Genomic DNA, 27,810 nt, shown 5'->3' with positions numbered 1-27,810 from the left:
GCAGGTGCTCCCGGGAATGCCGTCATGGACTCCCACCTCAGCCGTGCCTTACAAATGGCCCCATCTCTGAGCGAGACCTCAGGCTGGTGTCAGTCCCTGTCCCTGCTGCTATGAGCCAGTCACATCCAGGTCTGAGCCTGGGTCTCCTCCTAAGAGGCCTGACCACATCCGCAGCTGCTGCTTCTGTTAGTTTTTCCAGCAATGATAATAGCTACCGTTTGTCAGACATGACAACAGTAATAGAGGTAACAGGTAGCACTTGGTGTGTATGGGCTCTCTGAACCCCGCGAGGCCCACTTTACAGATGCAGAAACTAAGGCGCAGAGGATGAGATCTCTTGTCCTTGGTCACACGGCAAAGACGTGGGAGAGCTGAGCTTTCAACCTGGCAGGCTGGGGAATTCCCTGGCCGTCCAGTGGTTAAGACGTGGACTTTCACTGCCGTGGGCCAGGATTCAATCCACGGTCGGGGAACTAAATTCCCACAAGCTGCTTGTTGGAGCCAAAAAAAAATAGCAAAACAAAACAAAAACAAACCTGACAGGCTGGCCCCAGGCTTACTGTCTTTTCAAATGATTATGTCTGTGATATTAATGAGGTGGAAGGCCAGGCCTTTCAGACATCAGATGCCTCCTTGGGGGTTGCCTGATTGTAAATCTTCAATTGGGGGCTATCTGGGACAGCATACAGACAGACCCTCGGTGCTAACACCTTGTCTACTCCCCAGCCTGGCCTGCGGCACCCGCTCTCAGGGTCCCCCACCAGGCCCTGCCAGAGGCCCAGAGGCCAACGCAAGAGGCAGCGATGCTCTGGGTGAGTCCTGGAGACTTGAGAGCTATAAATACTTGGGGGGGGGGTACAGTTTCATTTCTTCCTTGTCTTTCTCCCCATCCCGCTTCCCTATTTAGACCCATCCAGGAGGAGTCTCAGCATCCCCCTCCACTCAGGCTGAGTCACCCACACCCCCGGCTTCTTCCTCTGCTGAGCTTTGCCATCTGTCTCCCTTCTTGGCTTTCCCTCTGTCTTAGATCTGGCAACACCGGGGCTGGCCTGGAGCTGGGTGGGGCCTTCACAGAGACCCCACCCCCCCAAAATGCCCACCCCACACAGGCCTCCTGAACTCGGACTCTTGGCCTCTGACCCTTGCCCTTTGGCCTCTTCCCTTTCAGGGCCCCGACGCTGTGCTTCCTGTAGGACCCAGAGGACCCCACTCTGGAGAGATGCCGAAGATGGGACCCCCCTCTGCAATGCCTGTGGTATCAGGTCCTCAGAATGGAGGAGGGATTTGGGGTGGGGTCCTCGCATCAGTCCACGCGTAGCCAGTGTGGGGTTTGGGGAAGAGAAAACACCCACCTCTTGGGGAACGTGGCTCACTCGTGGTGATTTTTGGGCCCCTGCTGCCTGCTGAATGTTGGTTTCTTGCACCCCCATCCCAGGTACAAGAAATATGGCACCCGGTGCTCCAGCTGCTGGCTGGTGCCCAGGAAAAGTGTCCAGCCCAAGAGGCTGTGTGGCAGATGTGGGGTGCTGCTGGGTCCCCACCCAGTCCCACCTCAGGAAGGGTAAGCCCTTCCTCACCCAGCCGAGCCTGTCCTGCCTCAGTTTCTCCAGGGGAAGAATGGGCTGAAGGCCTCCTAGGGGAAAGAGCTTGGGTCTTGAGGGGTCCAGCCTGCCTCCTCTCTGCCCCTCCCCATTCAGAGACCCCAGGTGGAAGACCCAGGACTCAGGCCCCAGAGCTCCTGGCTCACGGGGTCACTGGCCCCCTCCTTGGCCCCTGCTTCAGCCAGGCTTGGCTGAGCACCTTACTCCCTCAGGAAATGCTCATGGCTGTGAAACTCATATTGTTAATAGCAGTGACAATAAAGAGCAGAACTTCTCAGATAAGGGGCACTGTGGCTTCAGGGTCCCACCTTGCGTGCCCTCACCCGCCTCTCCCCCGGCCCAGGAATGTGGGGGAGGGGTTTTCTCGGTGGGGTTCTGAGGGACACACACAGGCACCACCTGGGAATTAGCAACATTCATTACAGCACCCCATACAGGGTGACAGCCACCACACGCAGAGACAGACAACACGTTCAGAAAGATACACACAGTGGGGCTTCCCCGGGGGTCCAGTGGTTAAGACTCCACGCTTCCACTGTAGGGGGCACAGGTTCAATCCCTGGTCAGGGAACTAAGATCCCACATGCCTCGCGGCACGGCCAGAGACGCATCAGCAGACACATATGTGCCGACAATCACGAGACACACAGACCACACACAAGACAGCAAGACATTGACAGACGCACATCCACCAATAGACACACGTGTTGATGTACACACAGGACACATGCACATGCACGATACAGACACACATGAAAGACACATAGGTGGCACAAGTTGGCCCACGGTGATACACACACTAGTGGGCCCTTTATCTGGCAGCTCCACCCTTGCCTACAGGATGTCCCCGTCCTGCATCCTTCCACACACCAGTCCCTACTGTGTCCTCCCCCCTCCCTTTCAAGATCTCTCTAACCCACCAAAGTGTGTCCCCAACCTGAAGCCAAAAGCCACATGGGAGACGCTGAGCTCTACCCCTCTTGCCAGGACACACAGGCCACCAGTACTCACTGGGAGGGAGGGAGTGAGGGAGGGAGGGAGGAGGGGGGGCATCAAGGATGGGTGAGATGCAGAGTGGGCAGGGGTGGTCCCTGCTGTGAGGGGTGAGTGAGGCCTGCAGGTCCACTGGCCCTGGGAAGGCGAGCCCCTCTGAGACCCCCTTTGACTCTCCTGAGTGAGCCTGTGGGGAAGGCTTGGGTCCAGATTCCTCAGCCCTCGGATCCCTGACTCATTCAGTACCCCCCTTGCTTGGCTCAGAACACCCTCTCCCAGGTCTCCCATAGCTGCTGCCTTCACATCACTGGAGTCGGGGTGGGCTCTGCCCCAACACCACATCTTCAGAGACCCCTTCCTTGACCACCCAGCCTAAAATGGACACCCCCCCCCACCCCACGTCAGGCTCTAGTTCAGCTCTTTGCTCATCTCTCTCTTAGAACCTACCAGAAGTTTCACCTCTCTACTGGTCCAGGGTTATTTCATTCACATTCATCTCCCCTACTGGACCATGACTTCAGAGGTCCAAGGTCACCACCTCTCTGTTCTTGACCGTGATACGCGCCCCCCCCCCCACCACCACCAGTGCCCAACATGGAGAAGCTCTTCGGGGAGAGACACAGCACATGAGGGTCTCAGACTGTGTGTCTACAAACCCCTGGCTGTTTTTATCGACGTAGTCAACATTTATTGACCAACTATTGTGTGCCAGGTCCCAATGAGGCACTCAGTTATGAATAGAACAAAGATCCCTAGCAAAGCCAATATTCGAGAGTGACAGGAAACAGATATTCAATAAGTATCTAATAGAATGTTAAGTAGTGATCATGCTACAGAGAAAATAAAGTATGTAAGGAGGTGAGGAGTTGGGCTGCTACCGTGTTCTCAGGTAAAGCCTCTCTGATCAGGTGTGACCTTTGTGTAGAGACCTGACAATAAGGAACTAGCTGGGAATTCCCTGGCGGTCCAGGGGTTAGGAATCCGCGCTTCCACTGCAGGGGCACGGGTTCGATCCCTGGTCAGGGAACTAAGATCCCACATGCTGGCAGTGCGGCTAGAAAAAACAAAGGAACTAGCTATGGGACTATTTGAAGTGAGGACACCTGGGACAGAGGTAATGGCAAGAGCAAAGGCCTTGTGGCAGGCAGGAGTTTGGGATTCACGGAACCTCAAGGATGCGGGTGGGCAAGGAGAGAGGTGACGGAGGCCGGACAGCAGGGGCTGCACCACGTTTGGGCCTTGTGGCCTTTTGTACCTGGCACCTGGCACCCGGCACTGGCTTAGCCTCTAGTGCCCCAGTTTCCTGCTCTCACTTTTGCTCCCGAGATGTTTGTGGGGGGCAGCCGGTGGAGCTGGAGCAGTCCAGGCCCGCTTCCTTCTGGCAGCTCTGTGTTCCTGCTTTTGAGGGAGGAGGAAACTGGGGGTGGAGGAGGCCCAGCTGTTCCCTCCTTCTGCTGTGGGGGGTGAGGGGGTTGACTGGTGGTGAGCAGGGGGCGGGGATGAGGCTGATACCCTATGTGTCTCTTCTGAATCGTGATGGGCCAAGTCAAAAGGCAGCTTGCGGGTAAACTGAGGCACCGCGGATGGACACAGGATGGAGGAGGCCTTGAGGGTGGGGCAGGGTTGCACCCTGTAATAGGAGGGACATCCGCAGCGGCTGACACTTGGAGCTGCAGCTTCGTTTACCCATCCCTGCAAGGCCTCAGGGCTGGGGCGATGCCCAGAACCCTAGGAAAGGGCCTCCACCCATCCAGGGAAGGCAGCCTCAGCTCCTCCTGGAAGCAGGCCTGGGGAAAGCACCCAGCTCCCACCCCCAACATTAGCCGGATTAGAGGGCAGCGCTGGGTGGAAGAGATAAGCATAGAGAGGGAGGAAGGAGCCAGGTCCCCACCCCCGCCCAAGGGTTCAGGGAGAGCACGAAACAGGGCACGGAGAGCGCAAACTCCCGGTCACATCGCGAAATGGCGGCTTGGACTGTGCCTGACACATAGTAGGCCCTCAAAAGCAAAAAGGGTTTTTTGAATAAATACCCACAGGGTTGGGATTCGAACCCTGCGTTGCTTCTGCATCGCAGACTGAAACAGATGGAGCCGAAGTCCTTTATAAAAACTTTATTGGGGAAGGGGGGTAGAAAATGGGGGGTGACGCCCCTGGAATTGAATTAATTAATTAAATAAATAAATAAATAAATAAATAAATAAATAGAACAATAAATAAGCCCCCGTGTTAGTCTGGGGGGCGTCCCCCGGCCCGCGGGGAGAGGGGAGCAGGCTCACGCTGACGTCAGCTGGATGGCAAAGACCTCGCCCCCCGCCGGCGCCTCTGCGGTGCCCGCAGCTTCAGTTGCACCTTCGGCGCCCCCGCCCCCGCCGGCGCCAGCACCCGCACCCGCGCCGTTGAGACACACGGCCTCACCCGAGCTCTCGGCCTCCTGCACGTTATATTCGCCCTTCTTGCAGGCGGTGGACTGCACGTAGAAGGCCAGGCCGGCCCCCGCGGCCAGCAGCGCCGCGCCCCCAGCCGCGCCGCTCACAGCGACCCATAGCCACGGACCTGCGGGGTACAGACGCTCAAAGAAGGTGGTCGAGCTCCCCCCACCCGTCCAACAAGCCAAGCCGGGGCCACTTCTGCCCCTCCCCACAGGCATGAGGTCAGCTCTCGCGCTTGGCAGGGACCCCCAGGGAACCCAGCCTTGGAGGAAAGGAGAGACCCCAGTAAGGCCACCCCCAGCTCGGGTGAGGCCCTAGACCCATTTTATGGGCCACCCCATCACAGGGAGGACTTAAGCCCCTAGCCCCAGAGACACCCAGGAAGTCAAGCAACTCTCCTCACCCTCAAAAGGATGGTGGGGCCGGGGGGGAAGCCAGTCATTCCTCCACCCCAGAAAGACCCCAGCCCCAGAGATACGCAAAGCGGCAGCAGGATCCTGCTGGGCCCCCACCTCTATCCTCTGCCTCTGCCCCTCTCCAGACCCCCTTCCCCACAGCCGCACGCTGGAGGTTGAACTGGATCAAGCCTTCACCACGCAGAACCCACCCAGAGTTAAGTCCTTCCTCACGGCAGTCACAGCCCCGAAGGTTCCCTTCCCTTGGGCTCGTCAGCTCCCTCTCCTTCCACTTGCCGCCCCCACTGCTCCATCAAAGCCCCACCCGCCAGGGCGCCCCTAATTTCCACCCTGGCTCACTTCTGGCTCATCTGTGGGGACTGAGAGGGAGGCAGGGACGGGGTCAAGAGTCCCAAGGCGCAGGTCACAGCCCCCTGTAGATCCCTCGCCCAGCCCCCCCCCCCACCAGCTGCTACTTACCAGCCACGCGCACAGTGATGCGCCGGGTGTGGCGCCCATGCGCGTTGGTGGCTGCGCACTCATACTCGCCGCCGTGGCTGCCCATAGCGCCCGCCACGCTCAGCGTGCTGTTGTTGCTGGACAGGCCGATGTTGAGCGCCCCCGGGGGCGCACGCCAGCTGATCTGGGCTGGGGGCCAAGCCTCGGCTCGGCAGGTCAGCGTGAAGTTCCCGCCTGGCCGCACGCCTCCTGGAGGCGAGGCAGCCAGCTCGGCCACGACGGGGCGGTCTACAGGGGACAGGAGGTTGAAGGGGCCAGCCGATGACCGAGCGCCCCCTTCTGAGACCACCCCTCCTGAGATGAGCAGGCGAAGATCCTGCCTCACTTCAGAGCCCCCTCCCCCTACAACTGGACTGCTGTCGGGACTAAAATCCTTAGCCCTGCTTCACTGAATGGAAGGAGGTGGGGACCCACGCCAGAGCCCTTCAGACCCAGAACTTGAGGGGGCGGGGGCGGGCTCGGGCTCTTGTTCCCTAGAGTTTTCATTACCCTTAACATTTCATGTTAAGGCCAGGATTCCTTGTCCCCAGAAATAGGACTGGGGAGGTGCCCTTGAACTCCCCCGGGGAATCCCACCTCTTTTAGTCACTGTGCCCGAGACCGGATGCCCTGGATCTGGTGCTGCCCGCAACTCACATTCCACGCCCACGGTGACGATCCGGGCATCAGTGCCGTGCGCGTTGGTGGCCAGGCAGCGGTAGATGCCTGCATCCTGTCGGGACACGCGCAGCCGCTGCGGCCGGGGCGCGCCCTCCCGGGAACAACGCACTTGTGGGGAGGGGCGACCCCGGGCGGAGCAGGCCAGCGCAGCAGCGTCGGCGCCTTCCAGCCATGTCTGGTGACTTGGGCAGGTAGATTCATCCATTTGCGGTGGCGCTGCAAAACAGCCATGGGGTGGGGGCGGGGGGGCTCGTTGTTCAGGGAGAAGCCGGGACCTGGAACACCCCCTACTCCCCGCCCGCCTGGGCCTCGCTCACACTCCGCGCTCACGGTGACCATCTTGACCATGGAACCGTGCTGATTGGTGGCGTTGCAGATGTAGGTTCCGGGTGCCAGTTCTCTAGGGATTTGAGGGGCTCTGGGACCAGGGTCTGGGGGTGCCAGCGGCAGCAGCACCCCCTCACTGGTGCCTCCGGAGCCAACGCACTCCACGCTTGGCTCTGGCTTCCCATCCACCTCACAGGAAAACAGTTGCCCAGATCCTTCCACCCATGTCCAATTGCTAGGGCAGCTCACCTCCTCAAAACTGGGGCCATCTGGGGGGGCAGAGGGACTGGAAGTCAGGACAGGGTTATTCTGACGTACCCCATCTTGCCCTGTGTTGCCCCCACTCACATTCCACTGTGACAGCTACATTTTTGGCTGCAGACCCTCGAGCATTAGTGGCTTCGCAGCGGTAGGTGCCCGCGTGCTCCCGGACCACACGCAGCATGCCCTCGACGACCCTGGCTTCCCCAGAGCGCACACAGTTCACGTTGGGTGGCGGGACCCCATGGGCCACACAGCTCAGGGAGGCCTCTGTTCCTTCCAGCCAGGTAATGCGTTCAGGGCAGCCCACACTGTCCAGCGCTGGTGCGTCTAGAGAGGAGGGTGTTGTTGAGTTTTGGGGTTTAGGGACAGGTCTAATGTCCCTAGACCCTTTTTCCCATCCCAGGCGGGTAGGCTACGCTCTGCACAGGGACAGCAAAGCAAAGGAGTTTCTCTCCAGTCAAGCCGTGCACTGTTTTGGGACTTCCTGAGCCCTGAAGTGTGCTTTTTTCCTGATTCCTACAAAGTGCCCACAGGACCCTCCCCAGTCTTTAGCTTAAAAACTGTTAGCCGGTTTGGAGCACCCATGTTTCCAAGACTCAGCTCAAACGCCAGGCCCCAGGCCCCTGTGGACACATCCACCCCTTCCCCTCCATCCTTCTCTAAGATATTCCCCCAGTCCGGCTCACCAGCCTCTTGCCTTTCTCAAAATCCTGCTCAAAGGCACGCCTCAGACCCTGTTTCCACCTTCCTCTGTAGTCAGGCCACCCCTAGACCCTGAGAACCAGACAGAGGTGCGCCCTATGCACCTCCACTCACACTCCACCGTCAGAGTCACGTCTTTGACCGCCTGGCCCTGGACGTTGGTCGCGGTGCAGCGGTAAGTTCCAGCGAGCACGCGAGTGACCGGACCCAGCAGGCCCAGGGCCAGCACCGCCCCGCCGTCGGGCCGCGCACAGTGCACCGAGGGCTCTGGGTTTCCACGGGCCTCGCAGCGCAGCGTCTGCTCTGGTCCCTCCGGCCACGTCCAGCTCCTGGGACAGTCCGAATCGTCCAGCCGGGGGGCGTCTGCGGGCAGGGGCATGGGATACAAGAGGCTAGACGTGGACCGTGGGGAAATCCTCCACTTCCATGACACGGCCGGAGACCAGGCAGGCGGAGGTGGGCGAGAGGTTAAAGGCCAACTCACACAGGACGCGCAGCTCGGCGCTCTCGTTCTTTCTCAGGGTCTCCCCGTCAACTTCGAGGGTGGCGTTGCAGAAGAAGCCACGCCTGTCGTCCTTCTCGGTGGCGTTCAGCTGGAGCTGGGCGGACTGTCCCGGGACCGCGGCTGGAATTCCGTCTAGCGTGACTAGGGCTCGGGCCCCGGCTGCGCAGGTTACTGTCACCATCTTCCCCTCGGGGGCGTTGGGCTCGCTCAGGGTCAGGAGGGGTTCCGGGAAGCCTGGGGGCGGGGCATTGGCCGGGAGACCACTGACCATGCCCCTCCTGCGGTTCAAGGCTGCCCCTCTTCAGCCCGAACCTTCCTCACTTCAGCCAAACCGTGGGTACCGTGCCCCGCCCCTCGGGCTGTTCAGGCTCCTCTCCCTTCTCGCCCCGCCCCCTTGAGGTGGTCAGGCCACACCTCTAGGGATCCTCGTCGGATCTGCGACCTTCCCCTTTGGGCAGCTCAGACTCCGCTTCTCCAGCTACTATTGAGTCTTCCGTCTGCCCCGCCCCTTCGGGACTCTCGAGCCACGCCCATTCCGATACCAGGGCCCCACCCACTATTTGCCCCGCCTTCGCCTTCCTCTGGCTCCACCCCCGAGCCGCCGAGGCCCCACTTCCCTCGCTCTTACTGTAGACAGTCACGTTCTCTTGGGTCTCTCGACTCTCGCCCCCCAGGGTCACGTTGCAGACCAGCTGCCTGGCGCCCTCCTGCTCTGCGCTAGCTGTGGCTGTGGCAGTGGCCATGAGAGCGTCCCCCTCGAGGGTGACAACGGGACTCAGCCTCTGGTCCCCCAGCGCCAGGTAGACCTCAGCCTCCGAGGCTGGAAACAGCCCGTCCATGGCGCAGCTTACAGGCCCTTCTGAGCCCACTTCCAAGAGCCGGGGGGCAGCGAGGCGAGGGGGTTCCGGAGGCAGGGCTGGGAGTAGAAGAACAGAGCTTGAACTTATGTATTGAACGCTCAATATGTTCTAAGCGCTTTACAGGCACTCTATTATGGTGTTATCCTCAACACACAGAGGGGAAAATAACTTTCAGCTGGTGAGTGTTAGGGTAAGAATTAGAATTCAGATTTCTCTGCCTCCAAGCTTCTTAAACATCGGCCCGACCCCCCTTGGTCCCCTTCTCACACCCACTCACCGAAGGTTCGGAGCTCTCTGGGGGCTGAGCTGTTTTCAAACAGCCCCAGGCCATGCGGCCGAAGGTCCAGCTCCGCACGGCACGAGAAGTTGGCCCTATGGTCCTCCCTCCGAGCCAGTACCGTGGCTGTGAGCACCGCACCCCGCGCTCGGGGTGGCTCCCCGGAGAAGCTGCGGCGAATCAGCTCCCGGGCGCCCCGCAACAGGGTCAATGTGAGACTCCCACGAGGCCCAGCGCCGGGGACCCTACAGCTCAGGGTGAAGTTCTCGCCCACTGGCTGCCAGGCAGGCAGCGGCACCAGTTCCACACGATCCGGCCGTTCTGCAACGGGGGAACCACGGCTGTTGGAAATGCCAGGGCTCAGCAGGACGTGGCTTGGAACCCAGGGGCCAAGAGGGGGAGGGCGTGCTGATCCTGAGGGTGGGGCCTATAGGAGAGGACCCCGTGACCCAGGGGGCGGGGCCTGGGAGGGAGGGAAAGTAGCTTGGCCTCTGAGAACTCACGGAAAGTGCGAATGAGCCCACGAGCCTGCAGTGTGCGTCGCGCGCAGCGGAAGAAGCAGACGGGCTGGGTCTCCGGCTCTCGGATGTCCACCAACTGCCGCGCCAGCCAGCGCAAACCCCTCTGGGTCCCATTCCGGCGCAGCGAGGTCTCCAGGCCACCGCGCTCGGGCCGTGGGCAGTTGGTGCTGCAATTCAGCCACAGCGATCCCCCGCGCTCCACGAGCGCCACGCGGGGCTGTAGGTCCGCCCAGAAAGGCTCTTGCGCGACCACTGCCCGGAGAAACGCGAGCTCAGCCTGGGAGCCACCTCCCTGGGATCTAAGAGCCCCTGTGCAGACTCAGGATTCCCAGGGAATGAGCAGAGGCCACAGCCAGGAGTCCCAAGTCCTGCCCAGGTTTCAGGTTTACAAGCGCGCTCCCACGGTCCAGACCTCGAGGGTGTCTCCGGTACATTGCAGCGGAGAGCCCTTCTCTCCAAGGTGCGGATGGAGTGACGGGGAAGAATGGGGGGGAGGGGAGAGATGAGAGGAAACATGGGGTTTTCAACGCACACAGCAATGCTGGGAAGAGGGGACCCCGGGTGGGGGAAGGGAAGCAGACTGGTTCTCACGGTTCTCGCCAGGAGAGGGGGAGACTGGTTGAAGCGAGGGCGAAAGAGAGATGAGGCTGAGTCAAGCGAGGCTAAGGGAGGATTCCAAACCCGGGTGAAGAGTACGGAAAGAGGACGCGGGGCTGGGCTCATGAAAGGAACCGCGGGAACAGCCGATGGACTCTGTTGCCAGGGCTCCGGGTGGAGCGGGAACAGTGCCTCGGAGTCACGGCAGTTGGTGAGATTTGGGTCTTCGTGGCTTTCGAGTGGTGAAGATGCCAGTCCGTGGACCATGGTGCATAGCAGAGCGTGAGGAGGTACCCCGGGAGGGGACAGGGGAGATAATGGAGTCTCCAGAGCTCGAGGCTGGGTGCAGAAGAGCACCCAGGATCTCGGAGAAGGTAGGGTAGAGACTTGAGTGAGCGAGGAGTCCGGAAGCGTGGTGTCCAGTGTGTGTTGGGGGGTAGAGGGATAGAGAAGGCCCTGGGCTCGAGGTGGGGGCAGAAGCGTGGGAGCGAGGCGAGGGAGGAGCGGGGAGGGGCTTGTGGCCGCTTCTCAGGTCCAGAAACTACGACCCCGCCCTGTCCAGCCTGAGCCGGACCGGCTCTTACCTGAGAGACCGAAGAGCCCCAGGCCCAGGGCAGCCCAGAGGCCGAGCAGCGCCCGGTGCAGCCCTGGCGAGGGTCCTGGCATCGCCGCCGCGGGGGAAGCGCAGGAGGCGAGGGGAGCGCGAGCGCTGAGCTGGGCTAGAGGACTGCGCGGCGCGGCGGGTGGGGTGTGGAGGAGGCTGAGTTGCGCTTGGGGATTGGTTTAACGTTGGTAACTTGGTTTCCAAGGAGGGGGCGGCAGCAGAGGCGGCGCGGGGAGGGCGGGAAGGCGAGCGTGCACCAGGCTACCGGCCTTGATGAAGGCGTGCTGGCAGGAGCGAGCGACCCCCAGGGTCTACATGGAGGCCGGCCCCATTGCCCGGAGCCTTCTGGGGGCAGCTGCGCACTCCAGCGTCGTCCCCGGCGGCGACGCTGAGGTGGTGGGGATGCAGGGTTGCCCTTCTCAAACCCCCACCCCACCCCTTGCTTAGATGCTATGATAATGAGCTGGACTCCGAGCTCCGCCTCCACATTTAGCCCCTCCCACCAGCCCCCCCCTTGGAGCGGAGTTGGGTTGGGGTCTAGGAGAGATTTGAGACGCGCAGGCTGGGGATGAGAAGGCTCTAGGGGAGGATGTGGGGATGCCTCCCTCACTGATCCTTCACCTTTTAACCCCTGGGAGCTGAGGGTTACAGCTACGCCTCTAGTCTTTCTCTGGCTCCGCCCCCGCACGCGACAGAAGGGGCGGGGACGAAAGTGACAGCGAGTTGGGAACGTGTGTGCTTGCGCGCAGCGTTCTCGGGCGTCTAAATTAGGGTCGGCTCGGCTCTGGGTCTGTATTTACCCAGCGTGCAGCGGGCACGTGTCTACGCGATTTGTGTGAGCAGGAGCCGCCAAAGAGCGCCTCTGAATCCTCTTTCTGCTCGGCGGGCGGGGCCCTGGGCCACGCGGGCCTTGCCAGGCATCCACTGCAGGCCCCGATTCTGCGTCCACGAGAGACCAAGAGACCAACTGTGATACTTTTGACTCCGCACCTGGGTTCCAGGTTTGGACACCCTCCATGTGCTCACCAGGCCCGGTGACTAACAGGACGTTTCCAGGATGCGAATCTGTGACATACACCACCGCCCCCCCCCCCACCATCTGGTTGCTCCTTCCCCGCAGTCAACACATGGGTATCTTTTCTGCGTATCCACGTCCCTCACAAAGTACATTTGACCCAGCCCACCTGTGCTCTCACTCCCAGAGCTAATGGTGAACTTACGGGGATTAGTTCTCTCCCCACCCCTGCCCTCCAGGAAAGTGCAGGGTCTAAAGGGCGAGGGGGGGTGGGTAGGAAACTTAACATCCAATCAGAGCTTCTGCGTGGCAGCGCTGGAGCCAATCAGGAGAAGCCATACCATGAACCAGCCTTCCCACAGCCTAAACCCGCCCTGGGCCCATGCCTTGCCCCTCTGCGCCGCACTGATAATGCCCGCGGGAGAGGTTTTTACTAAGTCGGCTGGGAATGCAGAGGGAATGGGGCTCCGGTATGGGAGACCAGAGTGAAAAGCCTCAGGTACCCTCAGGGAGACAGGAATTTGGAGAAAATGATAGAGGCAAGGCCAAAAAAGAAGACCACTTCAGTCAGAGGAGGTGCACTAATGGGGGACCTTTATGCCCAGGGGCAGAAGCTGGCTGAGGAAGGCTTTATTGATCCAGGCAAGGTTCCCCCAAATGTTCCAGATTCCTTTTTCCTCCAGCTCAGCCAGCATGGAACACTGCCTCTATGCCCGAGACTTCATCGATAGGTACTTTCTCAGGCAGAGGGCCCCCACTACAAGAAGGATCCCCACAAGGGCTGCGATGGAGGTGGAGGCCAAGGCTTTGGACGCAGGGCTCCAAGCTGGAGACAAGAGGGGAGAATTAGGAACAGAGCACTTGGAGGTGTGACAACCCGCATGGACATGCTCTGGCTTGGCCCACATAACCCTTCCCCACTCTTCCCAGGGTTGTAAGGGCGCCTCACCGAGGACTGGCAGCGTCATGGGTGCCGAGCTACTGAGGACCACCAGACCATCGAGATTGAGGCGGGCGTAGCAGGTAACGGGCTGCCCGAAGTCACTGGGCCTGGCGCGTAATGCGTAAGTCAGCGTCACGTTGGCCAGATCCCGGCCGGTGAAGCGCTCCAGGCTCTCGGAGTAGATGACCCGGCCACCGCGCCTCAGAATCACCACCAGGAAGCCCACGGGGAACACGTGCGTCACATGGCAGCGCAGAGTGTACTCACTGCCCATTAAGACCGGAGGCTCCAGGATCACGCTGCGTGGCTGTTCTAAGGCAAGAGGGGGCCGCTGGGCAAGGTCCGAGGGCTCCCCCTAGCGCGACCGTCCGTTACCCCCGCTCCGTCCTCCTCCCCGCACCCCAGCCAGGCCTGAGCCCCTGTCCCTCACTGTAGGCGGTAATCCTGGCGGCGGCCCCCCGCGTTTCTCCCGCGCAGGTGACAAAGCAGTGCACATCGGAGCTCCAGGCCCTCACATCCAGCAGCTGGTAGGATACCCAACCGGGCCCACTGAGCGTGTCGCCTCGCCGCAGCTCGGTGCGGAGGCTGGAACCCTCCGGTAGGGGGCAGCTGCTGCTGCAGTTGAGCCACACTGAGCCCCCCGGCGGCACGGCCTTGAACTCGGGGCTTATGCGCACCCAGAAGGGTGCTGAGGTCTCCGGGGGCGCGGGAGAGGGGCCTCCCAGGCCTTGCGTCCGCGCACCTCGGCGCCTCCGCGCGCTCCCGCCTCGCGGGTAGGAGGGCGACAGCAAAAGCGGCAGCAAGAGGAGGAGCAGAGACCCCATGGCAAAAAGCCCGGACTGAGGTGGCCCCGCGCCAGGGAGCCAAGGCTGGCTCTGGAGATAAGGAGGCCCGCAGCACCGCCTCCTCAGCCCCACCCCGGGGAAAGAGAGACAGAGGCTCCGCGGGGGGGGCCCCGGAGCCCTGCGGTATACAGCCCACTCCCACAGCTTAAGAATGGGATTCTCCACCCCATTCTAAACCAAATGTCATCGTGTTCTTCTGGAGAGGGATCTTTAATTTTCACTAAAGTCTCAAAAGGCCCCAATAAACCCCAGATTTGGACTAGAGCCTGAGGGCTGGGCCTTGAACTGGCAGCCTTCTCTTGGGGCAGGAAGTGGGAGGACAGGCCAGAAAAGGCTCCAGCTGGACACGACACCTCCCCTCAACTCACACAAGGCTGGAAGGATGAAATAGTTTTATTAGCACAAGGGAGAGGCTTCCGCAGTTGGGAGGGGATTCTCCCAGGCCTCTCGTCCGCACTGCCTGCAGTACCCTCATCGCTGCAGGGATTTGGAGCTGCAGACTGTTCTGTTCTTGCATGGTCCCACTGAGATGGAAACAGGTAGGACAAGGCAGGGACACACAAGGGTTGGGCACAGTTTCATGGGACTCCATGGTTTAGCTATCAAGGAGTGAACACCCACGTTTAGGCATGCCACCAAGTGTCATTGTGAGCACTAGCAGACATGGGTATAGGTGGAGAGGTGGATTATCAGAGGTCAGTGCCAGTGCTGGGGTGTATGGGCTCAGTGGGTCATCTCTGGGCATGTCACCAGCTATACCTCGTCACCATTACTAATCCCTTTCTGGGAGAAAGCAGCTTGGCCAGTGGAGTGGGAAATTCTAGCCCCACTTAATCTTTTTGCCAGGCACTCTTGTGCAGTGCTCAACCAGTACAACTGTAGCTGGCGACCCTGAATGAGATTAGACTGAGAGCTCCCTGAGGGTGGGAATCTTCTTGTTTACCATTCTAGCCCACATAAAAGGCACTCAATAAATAGCTAGTAAGAGAACAAATGAATAAATAGGTCATCATCAAGAGTTGGGAACAGTCTGTGGACAGCAATGCTGGAGCTGGCTTCTGTCAGAGGACGTGTGGGGATTTGTGTTTCAGTGCTGCATGTGTCTGTGCAGGGCCACTTCTCTCTTAGGACTGTAAGGGCTCAGCACATGCAGTAGGGGGTGAGTTTCAACGTTTCGCAGTTGGGTGTCCCCATGCTGGAGGTCAGGGTCTCCATCATACACCCTCCGGCCAGGTCAGACTTTGACACCCCTCACATTGATGCCCTGAGCCTTGGTCCCTTCTTTTGTCTCAGTCCTGTGGCTCCACGTCAGGTGTGAGGCCTTGGGGTTATAAGTGTGCAGGGGCCATGACCCCAGATGCTGTCTGTATCCTGACTGAGGCCTCTCTCCTGTCCTCTGGCACCCTGGGAAGGTGGGTATAGCTGAATGGCATATGTCCACCATTGTTTGATGCATCCCTGCTTGTCACGGTTTGGGGGCTGAGGAGATCCTGTCCGGAGGGGGTCGGCTCAGGGCGGCGTGGCTGGTGTGGTCAGTTTCATGGCAGCCTCTTCCTGGGCCTTCCGGGTCTTCTGTAGCTCATATTTCTGGATCTTCCTCTGGTAGTTATAGAAGTAAGCGGCTGTGCCCACAGTGCTCAAGATGATCACAGATGCCACCGGAATGACGATGGCCAAGTTATTCTGGTGGTCTGTGGGGAGGACACAGGGGGCGGTGAGGGTTGAGCTGCCCTCACTGCCCCTGCCCTGCCCAGCCCTGAACTCCAGCACTTACAGATCACATTGATGACAACTTCACGGGTAACCTCACCGCGAGTGCTGGTGGCCCGACACTGGTAGGTGCCTGCCACCTCCCGCTTGACGGGTCTCAGGTCCCCAGTGGGTAGCAAAGCCCCGTCCTCTTTCCGGCTACAGTTCAGCTTGGGGGTTGGGTTCCCCCAGGCCTGGCACCTCAGGGTCTGCTGGGAGCCTTCCTGCCATGTCCAGTTTCCCAGGCAATCCCTCTCGTTTAGTCGGGGGCCATCTGAAGAAACACAGCAAGATGAGGGGAGGGGTCAGGGACCAGGACATCGCTCACCATCTAGGTCTAGGTAAGAAGACTCAGGTAGGAATCTGGGGAAGGGGCTCACTAGGGTGGGAGTGGGAGTGGGTGGAGGCAGGAGTTCTTGGGGTCTTAGGGGTTGGACCTTGGAGGTAAGGGATCACCGTCTAGCAGCCCCACTCACACAGGACACGGAGCTCCCGGGTCTGGTTCTTGTGTACCACCTGCTCAGCCACCGCCAGGGCAGCAGAGCAGAAGAAACTGCGCCCGTTGTCCTCGGCGCTGGCATTCAGCTGCAACTGGGCCCTCGGGCCCGGAGGCCTGGCTGGGGCCCCGTTCAGCGTCACCACAGCTCCAGCCTGGGCCTCGCACTCCACGTTCACCGTAGTCCATTCCGAGACCTCGGGCTGGCTCAGGGTCAGGTTGGGAGCCGGGAAGCCTGGAGGTGGGGCGCAAGGTGAGCCCCACCCATGGCATTAGCCCCACCCCCTCAGAAGCCCCACTTGGGTTTCTACTTACTGTAGATGGTCACGTTCTTCAGAGACCTCCGGCTCTGCCCTCCCAGATTCACCTCACACGTCAAGTACTGGACGCCTTCTTTCTCCACCTCTCCCTTGACCAAGGCTTTGGCCAAGAGTGAGTCATCATTGTACGTGATCGTGGTTTGCAGCCTCCTGTCCCCCAGCGCCAGGTGGACCTCCGCCTCCGAGACTGGGAACAGTCCACCCAGGGTGCAGTTCACCAGGCACCGTGTGCCCACTTCCAGTACCGCGTGGGTAGCAAGGTGCGGGTCGGTCGTTGGTAGGACTGGTGAGAGACAGTGGGTGTAAACAGAGAGGAGACAGACATCCTGAAGCCCTTTCCCGGGACATTTTCATTCCCCCACCTGGAACACCCTCTTCCCGGGAGACTGAGGCCTGGGTCACCCTTGTCCCAGGACACGTGTACCACTTGCCCTGGGTCACAGCCTTCTCAGAGGATCCTGCAGTCCAGGCACCACATCCCAGAACACTCCACCCTGGTGGCCGAGAAGATGCTCTTCCCAGAAGCCTTTGCAATCAAGGTTGCCACCTTCTCAATGCCCCCACGGCCAGGGGCCTCTCCTTCCCAGAGACCCCGCACCCCAAGCAGGAAATCCCTGTCATCCCATCCTCTCTGCTGGCTCCCCAGTGCCTCACCAAAGGTTCGGAGCTTCCTGGGGGCTGAGCTGTTCTGGAACAGTCCCAGCCCATGGGACCGCAGGTCCAGCTCCGTGCGGCAAGAGAAATTGGCGCCATGGTCATCTCTGCTCGCCGGCACCGTGACCTTGACCTCGGCAGGCTCCCCCTTTCCCGCTGGCTGACGGCCCAGCTCCTTCTCCTCACGAAGCAGCACCACGGTGAGGTGGTCCCGGGGGGCCCCACCGGACACCATGCAGCGCAGGGTGAGGTGCTCGCCCACGGGCTGCCAGCGGGGCAGGGGGGCCAGCTCCACGCGTTCCGGGAACCCTAGAGGGGAGGGGAGTATTGTTTGAACTGGCTGGCCGCCCGCCCAAAGGAACGCTGGGGCCCTGGCTACACCTGCTCGGGAAGTCTCACCACGCTCTCCCCAGAACACACCCCAAACCACCTAAGCTAGAGAGGAATGTTAAGAGCTTCAGAATAACCCAGTGAGTAGTCCCCAAGTGGTTGTGAAGGAGGCAAAATACATTTTTATTCACTGCAGCATCTGAGAGTGAAAAGTGGGAAAGAATTTTGAAGTTTATTGCCAGGAGTCCCCGCAAATGAATACAGTCCATTTAAGCTGTCCAGTATCTAGACGTTGTTGTAAAAAAACTGTTCTACCTTCTCCTCTTTTTGGCCTTAGCATTTTTCTCCATAGCATCCCTCACCTCTGAGGTAAAAGATCATCTACTCAGTTAATTTGCTTTTCCACTATTCCTGTCATGGAATGTCAGCCCAGGAGGGCAGGCATCTTTGTCTGTTTTGTTCCCTGTTGTATTCTTGACACCCGATAAGCACTCTATTTTTTTTTTTTTTTGGCCACGCCCCGCGGCTTGTGGGATCTTAGCTCCCCGACCAGGGATCGAACCCACGCCCTTGGCAGTGGAAGCACAGAGTCTTAACCACTGGACCGCCAGGGAAGTCCCTTAGGCACTCTATATCTGTAGAAAGAATAAGGTTGAGACACCCACACGGATTCGAGGCCTTTCAGGAGCTTGCTTTTAAGGGTTCCCGAATGAACCGTGTGATCCCCTGAAATGTTAAAAATCTAAGAACAACCCACAGACCCTCAAAACGAAACCCTGAATATCCCCTGAAAACACTACATGCGGGCTTGGTTGCCAGGGTCTCCATTCTGCATGAGGTAACAGAATTCCAAGCCTGGATCGCCAGTGGAAATTGCCAGCAGAGCCCTGGTGAGCTGTGGCTTAGCCTGAGACTCACTCCCCCACCCCAGGCTCCCTAGGGAGGGGTCTTGAAGCCTCCCACTTTTAGTCCCTTCTCAAGAGGCCCTGAAATGTCACTTAAACGGTAGTGATGTTGGGAGTTGATTTTTGGACATGAGTCCACCTTCTCCCCGGGTTGCCAGCCTCCTGAATAAAGCAACCTTTCCTTTTCCAACCTAAGGGGGGGAAAAAAAAAGCAGTGATGTTAAAATGTCAGGAGCCCGGAGTTGATTCCTAGCTTTGCTGGTTCTTTGCTATGGCCGGTGGGGGAGTGACTTTGCACACTGGAACAGTCCCAGCGCTCGGGGCTACAGAAATGCCTCAGTTTTCTAAGTTGTAACCTAGGGCTAATGAAGGTAGGACTATTATTATCGTTATTATTATTATTAGGACTATTATTAATCCACTTCAGAAGTTGAGAGTGACTGTACATGGGCATGAGGTTACTTTTTTTTTGACTTTTGATTAAATGTTTATTCATTTTAATTTTGCCTTAAAAAAATTTTTGAAGCCAATATATTGTGTTTTCCACATCTGAAATTTTTTTTTGTGGTTACTTTTTAAGGTGAGAGATATATTCTTAAACTAGACTGTGGTTGTACAACACTATAAATACTCCAAACTTCACTGCAGTGTATGCTAAAAGCTGTTAAAAAAAAAAAAAGAAAGAAACAAAAGGTTGAGAAAACCCTCAGACATCCAATTCTTACCTCTGACCATCTGTTGCAAACTCCAACTTGCAGAGCCGGCGGCCCCCTCCAGCCACAGCCTCCAAATGGAACTCACATCTTGGAGCCCAGATCCTTGCCCTGAAGGCCAGACTGGGAGAGGAGGTCTGTTCTGCCTGTACCTCTCCTTGACTCCCCATCTTTAGTCCCTCACTAAGTCCTGGTCACTCCACCCTTCAAATATTTGTCTGCCCCTCCCTTCCCGTATGCGAAACTGCCCTCAACATGCACGACCTGGACTGGGTCCACGGGCAGCTGCTCTCTGGCTTCCTGTAAGGTCAGCCCTCTGCTCTGGATCCCTGGTCTGCTCACACACCCTCCATGGCTCCCTGTCACCCTAAGAAGAAAGTCTCAGCTCCTCGGCCTGGCATTCAAGGTCCCGCCAAACTCAGCTCCAGCCACACAGATCTGTTGATATTCAATCCCTCTTGCCTCCCCAGCCCCAGGTCAGCATGTCTCCCCACTCCAAATCTTTGCCCAGGCTATTCCCTCTGTCTAGAATGCCTGTCTTTACCAACTCCTACTCATCCTTCAAGGCCAAGTTAGGGGTCACTTCCTGCAGGAATTACAACTCTTTCTAGAGAAAGCTCAGCCACCCAGAGATGCTCCCTCATCTTTACACTGGCAGTGGGGCAGGACCAAGCTCGAGTCTCTCCTAGGTGACCCCTTGCTACTGTGTGCAGCCGTCTGTTCCATTTCACAGAGGTGAAAACTAAGGCAAAGTCTGGCACCCAAAGAGGAAGAAATATATCAGGGCCAGGACTCAAACCTGGAGGATTGGGCTTTCAACTCTCAGGGTGAGATGCAGAAGGTCCTGTGAAGAGGTTTTCTGGGGGTTTTCAGAGGCCACCGGGAATGTTTGGGGACTTCCCTCACTTGGCCAGCAGCTGCTCAGACATCCTCCAAATCAGAAACAAAGCTGATGTTTGCCCCAAAGCTTCTTTTACGCAGGCACTGTGAAGGCGGAATGTCCTCCAGGCCTCACTGCATCATTAGACCCTTCCGAGGAGGTCTCATGTGAAAATCAACCAGGAAGCCACATATTCCCCCCTCCCCTGCTCCCCACATCAGAGTCACCCAGTTAGTGAGGCCCACGCTGGGACTAGAACCCAAGGCTGTCTGATCCCAAGTCCAGTTGGCCAGTTCTCTTTCTTTCTTCCTTTTTTATTTTGTTTTGTTTTCATTTGAATTTCATTTACCTATTTATTGCTTACAGTCATGCTAACTCACTGTCACACTTCAAAATGCCCAAAGTAAAAAAAAGGCACGTGGAGAAAACTCGCCCCCGTGCTCACCCAGAGCCCTGCACCTTCTCTCCTCACAGCCAGCTATATTGTCATCTGTTGTATTTCCTTTCTGGGCCCTTTAATGCAGAAACACAGCCTCCCTAACCCCGAGCCCATGGCTTCCTAACACTGTGGGTGGCATGCCACTCATTCTGGGCATACCTTACTTTTGAACTTGACAATACATCTTGGAGCATCTGTCTCATTCTTTTACACGGTTGCATACTATTCCATGGGATGACTGAACCACAGTTTCTCTCCCCAGGCCTCTACATTTGAGTGCCTTGCAAACTTTTACCCTTTCAGATCAAGCCACAGTGAATAACCCCACACTCCCTCAGTACCCTAGTGGCTGGGGACACCTATAGGCCCAATTCCCAGGAGTGGGTTTTCTGTGTCAAAGGACCCACACATGTGACATTTTGAGGACTGAGTCCGTACTTGGAAGTCACCCCCAAGGAAGTTCAAGGAAAGGTTCTAGATGACAATGAGTCTTTCAGAAGATGGGCCCCCTTGCCCTTCAGTGAGACCCTACCCCACCCCCACCCCCAAGTAACAAAGGCTGTTCCAACCTGCTGGGGACTCCCTTGTCCACCTCCCCAACCCAGGCTGCCTAGTCCAGCCCCTGGGCCCAGCCACTCACAGTATACGGTGAGGTTCATCAAAGCTGATGACTGGTTATTGAGACAGATTGAGTAGCATATTGGGAAGCTGTCTTTTTGCACGTCACTCAGTTCAAAAATCTTCCAGTTGTCCCCATGGCCTACTTCCCTCTTGGCCAGCTGAGTCTCTAGGCCCAACATTGTGTGTTGGTCACAGGAGGTACTGCAGTTCACCATTATGGAGGCTCCTCGGGATGTGATGGCGTTTTGAGGCTGCACTGATGTTTGAGCACCTCCAGGCCCTGGAACCAAAAGATGTGGAGGGGTCAGACATGACAAATCGGGCTCATTAACATTACTGCATCCAGCCTGTTCTGGGTGCTGGGGACACAGCCTTGAACAAGACAAAACTCTGCTTTCAGTGTGGGAGACAGAAAAATTCATGAGCACACAGCATAATTAATAACTGATGCTGACAAGAGCTTTGGCAAAAACAAAATGGGTTGATAGAACAGACAGTGCCTTGGTGACAGGGTAATGTGTGAGCAGAGATCTGGATGATGAGCAGGGGCTGGCCATCTAGAGAAAAGGGAAATGAGTTCCAGGCAAAAGGAGCAGCAAGTGCAAAGGTCCTGAGGCAGGGTGGCTGGAGCAGAGTCACAGGGATGAGTTGGGGGGAAATGAGGTCAGGAAGATCATGCAAAGCAGTGTTAAGCCACGCCAAGGAAGTGTTCTTCATTGTGAGGACAATGGGCAGCCATGGAGGATTTTAGCAAAAGAGGGGCATGAAGTCAGTGTTCTTCCCCCCCCCACACGAGGAGGTCAGGTGGAGGGAGTCAGTCCTCCAGGGATGAAGGGGTTCCAGTCAGGCTGGTTCCTTACCCACTTGCACAACTGGTTTCCCCTCTCAGGACCTCACTTTCCCCATCTGTAAATTGGGTGAATATAGTCACCCCAACCCCTGCTGATGCAAGTAACTCCTAGCACAGGGCAGGTAGCGCGTGGCTGCAGGTAAGAAGGAGGGGGCTTGTTGGGATTAGCTCCCGCAGACTGTTGGTGCCTCCAAAGCTGAAAAACAAAGTCTGTCTGAGCCCACCCATCTGAAAGCCGCCCCCCACCCCACCGAAGATCTCTGCCTTCAGCTTTGGGTCTACTCTGTCTGGGATGGAGGCGTGTGGAAACAGCAGCTCCATGAATTCTCAAGGGTGATTCTGGGGTTGCTTCCATTTCACAGAGGGAAATGGTGAGACCTGAAGGGAGGTCACTCAGCTAGAAAGTGGTAGAGTCCAGATTAGAGTCCGGATTAGAACGCTTCACTGAGCTGGTAACCGCGGTGTGGTCTCTGCTCATGAATTTTTCACTCTCCTGCTTCCCGACACTGACCACCATTTGAGACCAGCTGCCCCCCTTCTCCCCTCCCTCCTCCCAGCTGGAGTTGATGAAGGGCTGCTGGGGCATCCCATTCCTTATGCCTCTGCTCCCTTGGCAAGTCAGCCCTGGAATTCCCCTGAGCAGAGTCCTGGACTTCCCCCAAGGGCACGGGATGAGGAACAGAATGTCTGTGTGTGTGTGTGGGGGGGCCCAGTCTACCTAAGCTTGGCACGGGGCCACATCTCTACACGGTCTGACCACCTCCTGGGGCCAGGACACAACCGCTGCGACGTGAACACTATTAACTTCTCCATTTTACAGCTGAAAAACTGAAGCTCCTCTGGGAGGGGCAGCCCATAGTCCGAAGGCACACAGCAAGCCATGATGTAGGGTCTGGATTTGAACCCATGGCTGTTGACTTTCAATCGATGGCTCTAGCCCCAACTTCCCATAAACAGCTACCTAAGTACCAGTGTCCCCAGCCGGTGGGGAGCCGGTCCTCCTACCGCTCCCAGGGCGCAGCCCAGATCCCAAGAGCCAGCCCGACGGCAGCCCCCCAACCCCTGACTCACCTGGGAGCAGAGCCCCGAGCAGGGCCAGGAGCGCAAGCAGCGCGGGATGGGCAGCGCCGGGAACCATCGCAGGCAGAGGCAGGGCGGACGAGGTGGCGCAGAGTCGTGGGCGCGGACTGTGGAGCTGAGGACCTTGTAGGTCCTTTTATAGCGGCCCGCCAAGGGGGGCCGAGGGGGCGGGGCTGCCTTCCCGGAAACCTCGCGCTTTCCCCTCCGGAACGAGGGCTCTGGCATTTCCGGATTGAGAGGGTGCCGGGGCGAGCAGGGTTGTACCCTCTCGCTGGCCGCTCTCGCACCGGAATTTCCGAATTGAAGTGGTGAGGGCTGCCTGGCGGCAGCGGCCAGAAAACAGCCCGGACGCTGCTCCCGGAGCTAGGGGTCCCGTCCCCGGGCTCGGCTACCCTTGATTCTAAGTTTACACAGTGCTTTATTGGATACTGCCAACCGCCCTGGACGGTAGCGACTAAACTGAGGGGTAAACTGAGGCTCCAAGCTGCGAGGTCATTCGAACTCCAGTCTGACTCCCCAGCGCAAGCAGGCCTCTTTAACCGAGCGGACGGTCGGTCCCTCGTTTCGGTGGGGCCCCGGGAATCTTCCTGGGGCGCTCTCGATCAAGGGTGCCCCTCCCCAAAGGGGCATGTCCCCGCCCAGCTGACACCGAGATTTCCTGAGAAGCGGCCGCAGAAAGCCCAGGCACTTTCAGGCGCCTGTGAACCCTGGGGGAGAGGACGTAAGGCGCATCACGTCCGGGGCTCCGCGTCCCCCACCGATGGGCGCTCTCACTCCCCCGCGGCCTCGCTTCCCCTTTCGGCGGAGGCGGCTTTACAGCTTCCAGAAAAAGGGAGGAAGCCGCGTGGTCCTGACGTGCCGAGCCCCTCCGTTGCAGTCCCCAGGCTCCGCGGGGAAACTGAGGCCGCAGACGTTGACGGGGGGGGGGGAGAGGGGGCGCTCGAATGCTTGCCTTCTGCAGGGAAACTGAGGCAGCTCCCAGGCCCCGGAATGGGGCGGGGAGAGGGGGCGCTCAAACCCCTGTCCTCTGCTCGCAGCTCCCGTAACTCGAATCCCGGGCGCCAGCACTAAATCTGTGCGGGTGTTTGCCCCGGCTTGTCCCATTAGGGTGTTTGGGGGACATTGTGAGGTCCCGCGCCGCGTCTATAGGCCGTCCCACGCCACCGCCTCCCCCCAAGCCACGCCTGCGCGTGTGACCGCCCAAGACTCGGCATCCACCACGTCAAGGCTGGGGATCCTGGAGTCTCCGAGCGCGGAACCCAGCCGCCTAAGGCTTCCTGTTGTGGCGCGCGCGCCGCGTCGCCAGGGAGACCTCAGAAGGGCCAAGAAGGTCGCGCAGCAGACGGGGAAGGGAGGGGGCTTCAAGGACGCTCGACCCCTTCCTCCCGGGGAAGGGGCAGCGAATTACTCGCCAGCCGGAAAAGAGCCCCTCGCTCCGCCCCGATTGTTCCTAAGGAATTTCCAAGGGGATCTTTCTTCTTGGAGTTTGGAAGGTGTTGAATTCCCGCCCCGAACGGACTGGGCAAAGGCGCAGAGCGGGGGCCGGGGACGTCCCTGGGAGGGTCTGGGAAAATCCTCCGTCAGGGGGTCACTTTCCGGAGAATTTTTACCAGGTTCGGATCACTGCTTACTTTGGCCTCTGTCCCAAGTGCGCGGGCGGCGAGCTCCCCCGCGCGGCTCTGGTCCCCCTTACAGCGGTAAAATCGTGCTGCTTCCTTCTGTCTCTCAACACTTGCTTCGCAGCGTTGATGGAGAGCCTGCTGTGTGCCAGGCATCGTTCCAGGTGCTGCGGACGCAGCAATGAACAGAATAGACCAAAATCCCTACCATCATGCAGAGATCATCTTAGTCCGGACGACAGAAACAAAAATAAGATATATGGAGACATAGCTTGTGATTAGTGCTAAGAGAAAGTAAAGCAGGGAAGGGAATAGGAAATGTGAAGGCTAATAAACCTTTAAATAGAGTATTCTGGGAAAGACTGAGAAGGTGACATTTGAGCAAAGAGCAGAGAGTCCTGACAATATCAGGGAAGGAATGTACCAAGCAGAGAGCACCGAATGTGCCAAGGCCCTGAGGTAGGAAGGAGCTGCCTTAAGGAACAGCCAGGAGGCTAATGTTGCTGGAATGCAGTAAGGGAGGGAGAGAATTGGAGGACAGGAGGCAAGGAGGGAGTGGGGTAGAGCGTGGCCTGGGGAGGACTTTGGCCTTTCCTCTCAGTGAGGTGGGAGCCATGGAGGGTTCTGAGCAGAGCAGGGACACGTCCTGACTCAGGCCTTTACAGGCACCCTCCTAAGACAGCAGGAGCTAGAGTCAGGTGGTGGGGAGGACAGGGTAGAAGGAAACCAGGAGACTGGAGAGGAGGTGACTGCTCCAGTGCAGGGGAGCAATGATGGAGCCTGGAGTGGGCAATGGCGCTGGGGACATACCGTCCAATTTGGCATTTATTTTGGCAGCAGGTCCAACTGTGTTTGCTGGGATGTGGGGGCAGGCAGAGTCAAGGTCAACTCCTTGGTCTTGGTCTGAGGTCCTAGGAGGGTGGAGGGCCATTTCCTGAGATGAGAATGGGGTGATAATAGGGGGCAGTTTGGCAGAAGAACCACGCAACCCCTAGTCTACGTTCCCTTTGTGCTTTCTTGAAAGAAAGGGAAGCAGATGTTCCCCATCCCTTTGCTGCAGCTACCAGGAAGGGCAGGGCTTCCTCCAGGGTGCCAGGCAGTCTCAAGAAGGTCAGGGAATGGCCCCACTGCAGACCAGAGGCTGTGGACCCAGGGCAGAAGTACCCAAACCCCACTCCATGGCATCATGCCTGCTCGCCCCTCATTCTGAGATCTGGCGTGACCACCTTGCAGTTCCCTTGACCTGGAATGCTCTTCTCGTCCCTGATATGGCCAGCCCTTTCTTGTGGCCTGAGCCTCTTCCTAAAAGCTTTCCCGGATGCTCCCTGACTCCCTGACTCCTTCCATCCTGAGCCACACCCTAAACACTCCCTGTCACTTGCTCTAATGGTTTCATTACTGAAACTTCATTCACTTGCTGAAATTCTTTTGATTGACCTGTGTCACGTTCATTTGCGTGAGCTCCAGAAGGCCAGGGACCCTCTCAGCCCCAGCATCTGAATCAATGTCTGGTCGTTATAGGCAGATGGTCAATACATATGTGTTGAATGAATGAACTTCTCTTATTCTCTGAACATTCTGCACATGCTGTTCCTCCAGCCCAGAATTCCCTTCCTACTGCTTTTACAAAAGGTTACCAGAGCATTTCATCTACCAGGTTGTAACAGGGCTAGGAGCACAAGGTCCAGATATCTTTTTTATTTTTCTTTCTTTCTTTTTTTTTTTTTTTTTTGGCCCCACAGCTTGTGGGATCTTAGCTCCCCAACCAGGAATTGAACCTGGCCCCTGCAGTGAAAGTGCCAAGTCCACTGGACCACCAGGGAATTCCCAGATGTCTTTTCAAGAGAACAACTTTGTTTCCTTCAGATAAATACCCAGAAGTGGAATTCCTGGATCATATGGTAGTTCTATTTTTATTTTTTATTTTTTTAAAATTTTTTATTGAAATATAGTTGATTTATAATGTTATAGGTAGTTCTATTTTTAATTTTCTGAGGAACCGCCATACTGTTCAGGCCATTGTCTGAGTAATATTCCATTGTAAGGCTATATCAGTTTGTTTATCCATTCATCAATGGATAGACATTTGGGTTGTTTCCACATTTTGGCTCTTATGAATAATGCTGCCATGAGCATTCAGGTACAAGTTGTTGTATGAACATGCTTTCATTTCTTTTGGGTATATACCTTGGAGTGGAATTGTTGAGTCCCATGGTAATTCCATGTTCAACTTTTTGAGGAATTGTCAGACTGTTTTCCATGGCAGCTGCACCATTTTATCAATACATTCCCACCAGCAATGTACAAGGGTTCCAGGTTTGCAATTTCTCCACATCCTTGCCAATATTTATTTTGTTTTATTATTATGGTGATTGCCATCCTAATGGGTGGGAAGTGGTATCTCACTGTGGTTCCCCAGTCCTTCTGACCTGTCCAGTGGACAAGCCAAGCACAATCCTGCAGCAAAGGCAGCTGGGGGTGTGCACGGACCAGCAAGTACCGAAGGGATGTGGCCAAATTGCACCTGCCACCAGCTGTGACCTTGAGCAAGCCACTTCCCCTGGCGGTACCTAGATGGCCTCAGCTGTAGAAAGGGATGGTAATGCATCCCTCAAAGGGTGGGTCTAAGATTTTTCTTCTTCTTTTTTTTTTTTTTGCGGTACGCAGGCCTCGCACTGTTGTGGCCTCTCCCGTTGCGGAGCACAGGCTCCGGACGCGCAGGCTCAGCGGCCATGGCTCACGGGCCCAGCCGCTCCACGGCATGTGGGATCTTCCCAGACCGGGGCACGAACCCGTGTCCCCTGCATCGGCAGGCGGACTCTCAACCACTGCGCCACCAGGGAAGCCCTTTCTTCTTTTTTTAACATTATTTACTTACTTTGGTTGCGCCAGTTCTTATTTGCATCAGGTGGGCTCCTTAGTTGTGTCTCGCAGGCTCCTTAGTTATAGCATGTGAACTCTTAGTTGTGGCATGCATGTGGGATCTAGTTCCCCGACCACAGATCGAACCCGGGCCCCCTGCACTGGGAGGGCGGAGTCTTATCCACTGCCTTACCAGGGAAGTCCCGAGATTTCAGTAAGACCACTCGTGTGCAGG

The 27,810-nt window shown here is 57.6% G+C and overlaps 4 protein-coding genes across 4 annotated transcripts in view; 1 reads left to right on the top strand and 3 right to left on the bottom strand.

Annotated features, from left to right (window-relative positions):
- Nucleotides 1-1,565, top strand: part of ZGLP1 (zinc finger GATA like protein 1) — a 2,473-nt gene extending 908 nt beyond the window's left edge. Inside the window, exons 3-5 of the mRNA XM_007460757.1 lie at nucleotides 727-812; nucleotides 1,169-1,262; nucleotides 1,436-1,565. Of these exons, the coding sequence (XP_007460819.1) occupies nucleotides 727-812; nucleotides 1,169-1,262; nucleotides 1,436-1,565 (310 nt within the window). The remainder of the gene's footprint in view (nucleotides 1-726; nucleotides 813-1,168; nucleotides 1,263-1,435) is intronic.
- Nucleotides 1,566-4,690: 3,125 nt separating this feature from the next.
- Nucleotides 4,691-11,372, bottom strand: ICAM5 (intercellular adhesion molecule 5). Its single transcript, XM_007460658.1, has 11 exons — nucleotides 11,235-11,372; nucleotides 10,036-10,305; nucleotides 9,533-9,853; nucleotides 9,024-9,311; nucleotides 8,375-8,629; nucleotides 8,005-8,253; nucleotides 7,273-7,515; nucleotides 6,915-7,193; nucleotides 6,574-6,813; nucleotides 5,899-6,165; nucleotides 4,691-5,147 (listed from the first exon to the last, which is right to left on the bottom strand). The coding sequence occupies exons 1-11, from the start codon at nucleotides 11,314-11,316 to the stop codon at nucleotides 4,867-4,869; spliced, it is 2,775 nt and encodes a 924-aa protein (XP_007460720.1). The 5' UTR covers nucleotides 11,317-11,372; the 3' UTR covers nucleotides 4,691-4,866.
- A 1,604-nt stretch (nucleotides 11,373-12,976) lies between these two features.
- ICAM4 (intercellular adhesion molecule 4 (Landsteiner-Wiener blood group)) lies at nucleotides 12,977-14,036 on the bottom strand. The gene is made up of 3 exons (XM_007460657.1): nucleotides 13,643-14,036; nucleotides 13,219-13,524; nucleotides 12,977-13,095 (listed from the first exon to the last, which is right to left on the bottom strand). Exons 1-3 carry the CDS (start codon nucleotides 14,034-14,036, stop codon nucleotides 12,977-12,979), a joined length of 819 nt encoding a protein of 272 aa, XP_007460719.1.
- A 1,530-nt stretch (nucleotides 14,037-15,566) lies between these two features.
- On the bottom strand, nucleotides 15,567-23,152 carry ICAM1 (intercellular adhesion molecule 1). The gene is made up of 7 exons (XM_007460656.1): nucleotides 23,086-23,152; nucleotides 21,184-21,444; nucleotides 17,277-17,585; nucleotides 16,618-16,905; nucleotides 16,283-16,537; nucleotides 15,832-16,080; nucleotides 15,567-15,748 (listed from the first exon to the last, which is right to left on the bottom strand). The coding sequence occupies exons 1-7, from the start codon at nucleotides 23,150-23,152 to the stop codon at nucleotides 15,567-15,569; spliced, it is 1,611 nt and encodes a 536-aa protein (XP_007460718.1).
- Nucleotides 23,153-27,810: the final 4,658 nt, after the last annotated feature.

The sequence above is a fragment of the Lipotes vexillifer genome, unplaced genomic scaffold (genome assembly GCF_000442215.2).
Source record: "Lipotes vexillifer unplaced genomic scaffold, Lipotes_vexillifer_v1.1 scaffold1011, whole genome shotgun sequence".
NCBI classification, from domain to species: Eukaryota; Metazoa; Chordata; class Mammalia; order Artiodactyla; family Lipotidae; genus Lipotes; species Lipotes vexillifer.
Note: the sequence above shows the minus strand (reverse complement) of the source record. Positions and strands in the feature narration are given on the sequence as shown.

Coding starts and splice junctions, on each gene's coding strand:
- ICAM5 (XM_007460658.1), bottom strand. CDS start 11,316: ATGCCAGGACCCTCGCCAGGGCTGCACCGGGCGCTGCTCGGCCTCTGG. Junction 9,312..9,532: donor CAGAGAGCTCCGAACCTTCG/GTGAGTGGGTGT, acceptor TTCTACTCCCAG/CCCTGCCTCCGGAACCCCCT. Junction 7,194..7,272: donor TGTAGCTGTCACAGTGGAAT/GTGAGTGGGGGC, acceptor CTGCCCCCCCAG/ATGGCCCCAGTTTTGAGGAG.
- ICAM4 (XM_007460657.1), bottom strand. CDS start 14,036: ATGGGGTCTCTGCTCCTCCTCTTGCTGCCGCTTTTGCTGTCGCCCTCC. Junction 13,525..13,642: donor CGCCAGGATTACCGCCTACA/GTGAGGGACAGG, acceptor CTCTTGCCTTAG/AACAGCCACGCAGCGTGATC. Junction 13,096..13,218: donor CATGACGCTGCCAGTCCTCG/GTGAGGCGCCCT, acceptor TCTTGTCTCCAG/CTTGGAGCCCTGCGTCCAAA.
- ICAM1 (XM_007460656.1), bottom strand. CDS start 23,152: ATGGTTCCCGGCGCTGCCCATCCCGCGCTGCTTGCGCTCCTGGCCCTG. Junction 21,445..23,085: donor GCTCGGGGCTCTGCTCCCAG/GTGAGTCAGGGG, acceptor TTTTGGTTCCAG/GGCCTGGAGGTGCTCAAACA. Junction 17,586..21,183: donor GATGAACCTCACCGTATACT/GTGAGTGGCTGG, acceptor CCTCCCCTCTAG/GGTTCCCGGAACGCGTGGAG.